Source organism: Chrysemys picta, chromosome 7, assembly GCF_011386835.1.
Source record: "Chrysemys picta bellii isolate R12L10 chromosome 7, ASM1138683v2, whole genome shotgun sequence".
In the NCBI taxonomy this organism is placed as follows: domain Eukaryota; kingdom Metazoa; phylum Chordata; order Testudines; family Emydidae; genus Chrysemys; species Chrysemys picta.
In genome coordinates, this window is record NC_088797.1 from 96,235,575 (window position 1) to 96,245,719 (window position 10,145).

The 10,145-nt window shown below is 43.4% G+C and overlaps 2 protein-coding genes across 7 annotated transcripts in view; both read left to right on the forward strand.

The window, feature by feature from the left end:
• Positions 1–2,363, forward strand: part of TNKS2 (tankyrase 2) — a 63,489-nt gene extending 61,126 nt beyond the window's left edge. For all 6 annotated transcript variants that reach the window (XM_024107293.3, XM_042856818.2, XM_024107294.3 and 3 more), the window contains one exon: positions 133–2,363. In XM_024107293.3, the coding sequence (XP_023963061.1) occupies positions 133–195 (63 nt within the window). In that variant the 3' untranslated portion in view covers positions 196–2,363. The remainder of the gene's footprint in view (positions 1–132) is intronic.
• Positions 2,364–7,258: 4,895 nt separating this feature from the next.
• On the forward strand, positions 7,259–9,737 carry LOC135972770 (uncharacterized). Its single transcript, XM_065552071.1, has 2 exons — positions 7,259–8,030; positions 9,097–9,737. Exons 1-2 carry the CDS (start codon positions 7,397–7,399, stop codon positions 9,588–9,590), a joined length of 1,128 nt encoding a protein of 375 aa, XP_065408143.1. The 5' UTR covers positions 7,259–7,396; the 3' UTR covers positions 9,591–9,737.
• Positions 9,738–10,145: the final 408 nt, after the last annotated feature.

Here is a 10,145-nt window from a genome sequence, read left to right on the forward strand (position 1 = left end):
TCTGGCAGATATTTTGCTCTCCCTTCTCCATGACATAGATGTTGCACCTTTTGCTCAGATGGCAAGAAATCCTGTAAAATGTGTTCTGAATTTGCTAAGAAAATTAACCTTACTGAATCATTTGCCTTTCAGGCTTATCCAGAATATTTGATTACTTACCAGATTATGAAACCTGAAGCCACCATGGAAGCTTGAGGCAAATTGCTTTTGGAAATCAACAGATCTGAACATGAAGATACCAATACCTAACATCTTCTAAATTACACTGAATTGATGAAAAAATTTTATCCACAGGCATTGTGGTAGAAAATGTGAAAAAAATCTAACATTTTGACTTGATAAAGCTTTAATAATGTACAGTATGTTTTCTAAAAGTTCAAAAACTTCCTCTTTTTCAGCACTTTAACAGATACCATTCCAGGTAAACTGGGTTTGTCTGTACTAAATTATAAGCATAAATTAACTTGAACTATGCTTTTTATATAATACTACATTGAAATCCAGCAGAAACTATAATATTCCACACAGGAATTCATTTTACTTATACTGTGTTCTTTAAAACACTGCATTTACACTGAATACAATTTCATTTGTAAAACTGTAAATAAGAGCTTTTGTACTAGCCTGGTATTTATTTACATTGCTTTGTAATATATGTGTGTTAGAACTGCAACCTTGTACAAAGTATTTTTTTTCCAAACATTGCATTGTTCATCTATGTTTCATCATACACGATAAATAGGAGAAGACTTTGATTCCAGGGTTTGTCTTTTGGGAAGGGGGAGAATACATTTGATTTTAATTAACCAGTTTAGAATTATACAATGCTTGAACAGTTATTCAAAAGATACTCCTGTGGTTTTAATTACAAAATATGCATTCCAGAGATTCATGACCTATGAAAGTAGGACACTCCGTTTGATTATTGAAGTATTTTGCCACTTGTTTACCAGAATTTCACATTTCATGATCATTCAATTGTCTTCTAGAATTTGTATTGGACTAGATCTATAGTTAATCAGTAGTCTTATTTCAGGGCTATTAGATCCTGTGAATTATGGCTAATAAATGATTTTCCTTGAATGTAGGTGGAAACTTTACTTCAAGGAGGTCTTTCTAGACAGGTCCCTAACACTTTAACATAAGGAAGTTGAATACATAATGTCTAGTGAGAGTGAATAAATTGATTTATTTTCTGGTACATCATGGTTAGTCCATATAACTTGTGGGTGCACACAGAATATAAACATTATGGGGTGGACATCCTTAGGCCATTTCTGTCTCTTTCTGTTTATGCTTCCTCCTTGTTTATGCTCAGGCTGGTAGCTTCAGCAGTAATAGAAGTTTGCTGCTGCAGTGCTTTGTGCTGAATGAAATCGATAGGATTGTAGGATCGTAGTCTGTTGCATTCAGCTTGATAGATAAAACACTTGTGCATGAGCAGAAAGAGCTAGGCAGCTATTGGCTACAGTTGTCCCATGACTATTTCTTGGGGGAGAAGAGAGCAAAGGAGATAAACCACCTGATCAAGGCACATTACAGATAAATGAATGCACTGCCCTTTTGTTCATCCCATCGTAGTTCATCTGCGTTCTGTTTTTACTTCATCTGCAATTTTTACCTCCATATTTAAAAATGTAAATAAAATGCAGACATATTATAGTTCATACCATGGGTTTAATTTTAAACTGAATAAGAGCATATTTTAATTGGTTATATTTCTACATCTAGACTCTGTCCCATAAGTTAATTTGTTTGCAGGTCGTATGACCATAACATGGTTTTAAATGTAATAATTAGTCAAGACTATTTTAAATTGTCTTGCTGATATGGTGATGATGTAATTATTCTGTACATGAGTAAGTGTACTGAAAAGTACAAAATTATATGAGGAGTCTGAGAAATAATATCATAAAATCTAACTCTAGCAGAAAGCAATATTGACAGTGAATAAAAGGTGCTTTAATTTAAGGTATTTTTCCCAGGATGTTGCCCACTCCTTGGTTTACTGTAATGCTGGAACTGGTGGTCATGCAAAATCTGGTAAATATGATTAAAACATTGATATTTTAGTTTCATTGCTAAAATATTTCATTCTCTATGAATGATTACTTAATGTCTTGTAAAATACTGTGGTAAGATAGCATTTAAGTGGCACCACAATGTTGTTTTTGTCTGTTTTAGTTTTTGCATGATATACCTTGCATTCTGAAGGTGGAAATTGTAATTGATAGTCTTGACTTTTGAGGTGAAACTTTTATCTCTTGTGCAATTGGGTCTGCTTTACTCATCTTGAAGTGTCTTACATGTACTGTACCACATTCCATACCCATTTAACACTAAATAAATTTAAATTCACTGGTTTTCTGGTAGCATCGTAGTAATTACAGGCATAATGTAAGTAAATTGATCAACCTTTCTGAGTACAAGAATGCATATTATCATTACAATAAACTGATTACAGTAGAACATAATTTAGTTCTGAATATGGAAAAGTTCTTAACCGAGATGAAAAGAGTGGAGTATTGGAGTAATTTGCAGCTTGGTATTGAAGAAAAAAATCTAATCAACATCTTTTGGTATGAGAGAAGAATTAAACTAAGATTTTACTTTTAGAATTCTGCACTTAAACACTATCAGCTGGTCAAAAAAATGGTCAAGGTTGAAAAGGAATAATCTGCCTGATAGTTTGAGGCAGTTTTGTAAAACCTATAATAAACTTCAAATCCAGGAATTCAAAACAATTGCCTATCCTTTACTGTACAGGTGTTTCAGAGCACATTTTATCTAAATGAATAAAGATGGAGCATTGCTTGGATCAGTTAGTGTAACACTGAAAATATATTTTTATTCCAGTAGCAGACATGAATGTGATAGGTGCTTTCCAAACACCAAGAAGGCCTATTCTTATCAGGTGGTGGTGAGCAGTTATGGCCACTAGAGGGCAGGAATGTAAATCTTTACTAAGACTGTAATGTGGAATTTTCAAAAGTGACTTAAGACACGAGTTCCATTGACTTTCATTGGGACTTGTGTTCTTGAAAACCTTAGGTGGGATTTTCAAAAGCACCTATCATGTCTAGGTTTTTAATAAATATATAAAACAACTCTAACCTGTGACTCTGTTTACATATAACATTAATTTTTAAATAAAGTAACTCCTCACTTAGTGGTCCCGGTTTATGTTGTTACGTTGCTGATCAATTAGGGAACATGCTCATTTAAAGTTGTGCAATGCTCCCTTCTAACGTCGTTTGGCAGCTGCCTGCTTTGTCCACTGCTTGCAGGAAGAGCAGCCTGTTGCAGCTAACTGATGGGGGGCTTGTAACCAGGGTGGACCGGCAGCCCCCTATCAGCTCCCCGCTCCCCTAAGTTCCCTGTGCTGCAACCGCCCAGCAGGCTATCAATTGGCAGTTCTGCTGTCTCTCCCCCCACTGCCATGTGCTGTTCCTGCCCTCTGCCTTGGAGCTGCTCCCAGAGACTCCTGCTTGCTGTGGAAGGGGTGGGAGGGCGCTAATGTCAGGGTGTCCCCCCTGCTCCTGCACCCCACGTACTCCTCCATATAGAGCAGGGAGGGGACATAGACGGAGAGAGACAGAGAGCTTGGGGCAGCAGCTGCTGTCTCAACTTCCTGATCCACTTGAAAAGACAATGCACTTAAGAGTGGGTCAGCTTTCTTAAAGGGGCAGTGTGCATCTCTCTCACACACACACACACACACACACGGTGTGTGTCTGTCGGCTATGCTGTTTCCCCTCCCTTCTGTTCGTGCTGCCTTGATGAGAGGCTACATTAACAACAATGTGTTAACCTTTGAGGGCTCAGCCGAGTGCTAGTTCATCATTTAGCAGCAAGGCATTCCCTGGGAAATATCCCTCGCTCTTCCACCCTCTAACTTCACCACCTCAACCAAGCTTCACAATCATCATAGCTGTGAACAGTATTAAATTGTTTGTTTAAAACGTATACTGTCTGTATGTCTATATAATATATAGTTTTTTGTCTGGTGAAAAAAAATTTCCCCGGAACCTAACCCCCCCCTTTTACATTAATTCTTATGGGGAAATTGGATTCGCTTAACATCGTTTTGCTTAAAGTTGCATTGTTCAGGAACATAACTACAACGTTAAGTGAGGTGTTACTGTAGTTGTACAGCAACCTATCTGCAGTTAATGAAATAATATAGCAAAGTTTTTCTGAAAGCTTTACAAATAATTTCAAGTTTAATTCTTAGTTTAAATTAGAACAATTCAGGAAAATGTTCTTTGCGGTATATAGCCCTGACTTAGATTAACCATACAAACCATCATTAATATTAAAACATTAATATTAGGTACATTAGAGCTAATTTCAGATAGGGTTAGTGTTGCCTGCCCAGAAAAATGAAAAAACAGTGGTTTAAAGTAAATCAAAGGGACATTTGGGGACCCTCACCATTTCTGTCAGGAAAGTTTGGGGACAGGCACCAGCCCATCCTGCTGCTCTCGCGTCAAATTCTCCAGAATTTTCATTTCTGTAGATCATGAAGAGGCAGAAAGAGCAAGGAATGACCTCTGTAACAGCAGGGGAGCTTCCATAGAGTTCTTAGTTTGATTCCTTGCTCAGGAGCTCCAGATTGTTGTGCTGATGTCAAGTCACGGGCCTCTGTAACTACTAACTCAACAACTTTATATTGCTGCCTGATGGAAACACCCTTCATGAGGTTACTAGCTAAGTACCTTTCTGTGATAATGCCAAGACATGGACCTCTTTGAAGTTCCTGGCTCAGCACCTAACGCTTGCTGAGCAAATGTCAAGGTATCAAGACCCACTGGTTACTGGCTCAGTGTCTCTGTTGGGCTGATTTCAAGGCACAAGTTTCTTTGACGTCTCTCGTTCAGAATCTTGAGCTGGGGCTGATGTCAAGGCACAGGTTTCTGAAGATTACTGGCACAACAGCAGTCGCTTGCTGGGTTGATATCAAGGATAAGTCCTCTGTGAGGTCACTAGCTCTAACTTGCCTGGATATTCTCACTGTCCCTCTGCAAGCTAGAGATGTTGAGCCAATGTCAGACATAGGCCCTTGTGAGGTTACGTTTATAGTTCCAGTAGCTGCTGGGGCTGATGTCAGTCCTCTTCCTTGACACTATTAACGCAGTGGCTCTAGCTTGCTTGTATGACTGTCAAGACAAGAGTATTTATTGCAGAGTCCATGGCTCAATATGTCTAACTCACTAGTCTCATTTCATGGTGCAGAGTTTTGTGAAGTTCAACACCTCCAGCTTACTGAGTTTTGGTCAAGGCAGTGGGATGCCTGGCGCTCACTTGCTCATCAGCTTTAGCATGGTGGTCCTGTATTTTTTAACCCAAGCTTGTTTGGCTCTTGATGTTGCTATATACAGAAAACTAAATTAAAAAGGGGAATTGGAATCCTTCATTTAAGTGTTCTAGTATTGTAAAATTAGGGTATTTTTTAAGCAGTTAATTGGAACAGTCCAGTAGATTCTCAACCAAGTGCACTGTCTCATTCTATGGGGAAAACTCCCAACTACTAATGCTGAAATACTGTTCTCCAACATCTGCAGGTTTATCTCTTCAGACAATGGGTTGTCTCTACTTCTATCAGCTATGAGTAGGGCCCTACCAAATTCACAGCCATGAAAAACGTGTCATGGACTGTGAAATCTGGTCTCCCCCTGTGAAATCGGATCTTGTGTATTACTGTACTACACAGATTTCATTAGGAGACCAGAGTTTCTCAAATTGCGGGTCCTGACCCAAAAGGGAGTTGCAGAGGAGTCGCACTACTGCCACCCGTACTTCGGCATTGCCTTCAGAGCTGGGTAGCCAGAGAGCGGCGACTATTGGCCAGGTGCCCGGGTCTGAAGGCAATGACCCCACCAGCAGCAGCACAGAAGTTAGGGTGGCAATACTATACCATGCCATCCTTCCTTCTGCGCTGCTGCTAGCGGTGCATCTGACTTCAGCGCTGGGCTCCTGGCCAGCAGCCACTGCTCTCCAGCTGCCCGGCTCTGAAGGCAGCACTGCTCCCTGCAGCAGTAAAAGTAGCAGTGCCACAACCCCCCCCACCCCCAAACTCCTTTTTAGGTCAGGATCCCTACAATTACAACACTGAAATTTCACATGTAAATAGCTGAAATCATGAAATTTACTATTTAAAATCATATGACCGTGAAATTGACCGAAATGGACCATGAATTTGGTAGGGCCCTAGCTATGAGACAGGACCAGACCTGTTAGTCGAGGAAAGGCCCTGCCTCAGGCAAATTCACAGATCATATGCTCTAGTTTGTAAACCTGTTTTGTTGTTTTTCTTCCCCACCCTTGGTGTTTGTTTGATGTAGTGGAGTATTTAGTTTCAGTGTTACCTAACAGGTTTGGTCTGCAGCTGTCAGCTGTCCCTCACTCAGGGTCAAGATAACACTTTAAAATGAAGTAGTACACGAAATGCCTTTCACCGGTAGTTTCTTGCCTGAGTGTGTGTTTTGTTTTTTGTTCCTCCTGAAGGAGGTGGTGGTGACTAATTTAGGAGGGTGCTCCAATAGGGCAGCTGATCCTGTTCCTCTCACCTCTGGTTGCTCTCTTCCCCCTCAAGAACTGTGTTGGCCCCAGACAGCAGTTTCTCCACCATTGTTGTAGCTATCTCCGGGGAACCTGACTGAGTTAAACAGCAGTGATCCTACAGTAGTAGTGCCTGGATCCACTTCAGAGGCAGACATCTCCCTCATCTTTCTCTCTTTGGCCCTTCCACCACAATTAGTGACTTCAGAGAGCCTGTTATAACCACCAGTGTTTGGACCAGTTCCTTGGTCTTTTTGCTTTCCTATTCATTCTAACACAATGGTACCTTCTGAGATCCCATCCCTTGAGTATGTTAGCCGTAGGAGACATTCTTATCCTTACAGTGCTGCATCCTCCCCCTCTGCTCCCTGCTGAGAAAGAGATTGAACCCTATTCCAGGAGGAGATGAACTTCACTCCCCATCTCTCTGGAATTATTCCCTTCAAAAGAGTAACGCCCTCCTTGAACTCAGTCCATCCCTCCTACCATGACATGTGAGTCCCTCCAAAGGATTGTTAATCCTTTCAGAAAGGATCCCCAGAATTGAGTGTCCTGGGCAAAGCTTAGGCCTGGTCTACACTACGACTTTAATTCGGATTTATCAGCTTTAATTCGAATTTACCCTGCAACCGTCCACACAACGACGCTATTTATTTCGATGTAAAGGGCCCTTTAAATCGATTTCTGTACTCCACCCCGACGAGCGGAGTAGCGCCAAAATCGATTTCAACATTTCGAATTAGGGATAGTGTGGCCGCAATTCGATGGTATTGGCCTCCGGGAGCTATCCCACAGTGCATCATTGTGACCGCTCTGGACAGCAATCTAAACTCGGATGCACTGGCCAGGTAGACAGGAAAAGCCCCGCGAACATTTGAATTTCATTTCCTGTTTGCCCAGCGTGGAGAGCAAGGTGACCACAGATAGCTCATCAGCACAGGTAACCATGCAGGCTGATAATCGAAAAAGAGCACCAGCATGGACCGTGAGGGAGGTACTGGATCTGATCGCTGTATGGGGAGAGGATTCAGTGCTTGCAGAACTTCGTTCTAAAAGACGAAATGCAAAAACTTTTGAAAAAATCTCCAAGGGCATGATGGAGAGAGGCCACAATAGGGACTCTGATCAGTGCCGCGTGAAAGTCAAGGAGCTCAGACAAGCCTATCAAAAAACAAAGGAGGCAAACGGTCGCTCCGGGTCAGAGCCGCGGACATGCCGCTTCTACGCCGAGCTGCATGCAATTCTAGGGGGGGCTGCCACCACTACCCCACCTGTGATCGTGGATTCTGGGTCGGGGATAGTCTCATCAGCGACACCTGAGGATTCTGCCGATGGGGGAGAGGAGGATGAGCTTGCAGAGAGCACACAGCACTCCGTTCTCCCCAACAGCCATGATCTTTTTCTCACCCTGACTGAAGTACCCTCCCAAGCCAGTACCCAAGACTCTGACCCCATGGAAGGGACCTCAGGTGAGTTTACCTTTTAAAATATAAAACTTGTTTTAAAAGCAAACGGTTTTTAATGATTACTTTGCCCTGAGGACTTGGGATGCATTCGCGGTCAGTTCAGCTACTGGAAAAGTCTGTTAACGTGTCTGGGGATGGAGCGGAAATCCTCCAGGGACATCTCCATGAAGCTCTCCTGGAGGTACTCCAAAAGCCTTGCCACAAGGTTTCTGGGCAGTGCATCCTTATTCCGTCCTCCATGGTAGGACACTTGACCACGCCATGCTTGCAGCAAGTAATCTGGTATCATTGCCTGACAAAGCCTGGCAGCGTATGGTCCCGGTGTTTGCTGGCATTCAAGCAACATCCGTTCTTTATCTTGTTGTGTAATCCTCAGGAGAGTGATATCACTCCTGGTAACCTGGTTGAAATACGGGAACTTAATTAAGGGGACAGAGGTGGCCGTTCCTACTGGGCTGTTTGCCTGTGGCGGAAAATAAATCCTTCCCTGCAGTTAGCCAAGCGCAGATGGGAAATTGGCCCTGAGTTTTTCGCGTTTGGCTAGCAGGGATCTTCCCTGTTACCAGCCACGCAGTGGGGGGAGGGGTACCGTGATCATCCCAGAGAATTCATGGCGGGAGGGGGGCGGCGGCGGGGGGTGGTGGTTAGTTTGGTGCCTGCAGGGATCTTCCCTGATACCAGCCACGCGGTGGGGGGGAGGGGTACAGCGATCATCCCAGAGAATTCATGGCGAGAGGGGAGGGGGGTTAGTTTGTTTTCTGCTACTGCTGAATGTTAACAGAAAAACCGCAGCACTCTACAGGCTATGCTTGGTATGTGGGAAAGGAGGGCGCAGAAGCTGTAAGACAATGGCTTACCATGGCCGCATGCAAGCCGAATTCTGTTGCCCAGACCTGTGATCTCTAGCAGCAAAGCCACAGGCACTCAGCATTAAGAGGCAAAATGCGACCTTGCACAGAAATCACATGTGCTATGTAATGTGAATAGTGTTGGTCACCGTGAAAGAGTATAAGCATTGTTCTGCAAAATGTAGCTTTTTAAACAATTCTCTTTTTTCCCCTCCCTACAGCAGCTGCAAATTCCTCAAGCCTCCCTCCTCCATCCCGAAGGTTATCACAGATAAGGCGTCGTAAGAAGAGAACGCAAGACGAGATGTTTTCTGAAATTATGGAATCCAGCCGCAGTGACAGAGCTCATCTGAATGAGTGGAAGGAAACAGTTTCAAAGTATAGGAAAGAAGCCAGTGAACGTAAGGAGAGGAGGGACCAACGTGAGGAGAGGAGGGACGCTCGAGATGAGAGGTGGCGGCAGGCAGATCAGAGGAGGCAGGATGCAACGCTGGGGCTGCTGCGTGAGCAAACAGACATGCTCCGGCGTCTGGTGGAGCTTCAGGAACAGCTGCTGGAAAACAGACTGCCGCTTCAGCCCCTGTTCCACCCTCCCCCCTCCCCATGTTCCGTATCCTCCTCACCCAGACATGTAAGAACGTGGGGGGGGAGGCTCCGTACACCTTCCCATTCCACCCCAGTAGACAGCCCAAGCAAAAGGCTGTCATTTTTTTAACCTTTTCTTAGTGGCTTTTTCCTTCCCAGCAATCCTCCTCCCAAATACCACCCGGGTTCCCTCCCTCTTTTTCTAATCTATTAATAAAGAATAAATGATTTTTAAATGATAGTGACTTTATTTGGTTTGAAAGAAAGCTGGGGGAAGGGGGAGGGTGGGTTCCTTACAGAAAATCAGTCAATAAAGGGGGCGGGTTTTCATGATGGAGAAACAAACAGATATTTCACACTGTAGCCTGGCCAGTCATGAAACTGGTTTTTAAAGCTTCTCTGATGCACAGCGCTTCCTGGTGTGCTCTTCTAATCGCCATGGTGTCTGGCTGCGCGTAATCAGCAGCCAGGCGATTTGCCTCAGCCTCCCACCCCGCCATAAAGGTCTCCCCCTTACTTTCACAGAGATTGTGGAGCACACAGCAAGCAGAAATAACAATGGGGAGATTTCTTTGGCTGAGGTCAGAGCGAGTCAATAATGATCGCCAGCGACCTTTTAAACGTCCAAATGCACATTCTACCACCATTCTGCACTTGCTTAGCCTGTAGTTAAACAGCTCCTGAC

Coding starts and splice junctions, on each gene's coding strand:
- LOC135972770 (XM_065552071.1), top strand. CDS start 7,397: ATGCACTGGCCAGGTAGACAGGAAAAGCCCCGCGAACATTTGAATTTC. Junction 8,031..9,096: donor CCCCATGGAAGGGACCTCAG/GTGAGTTTACCT, acceptor CCCTCCCTACAG/CAGCTGCAAATTCCTCAAGC.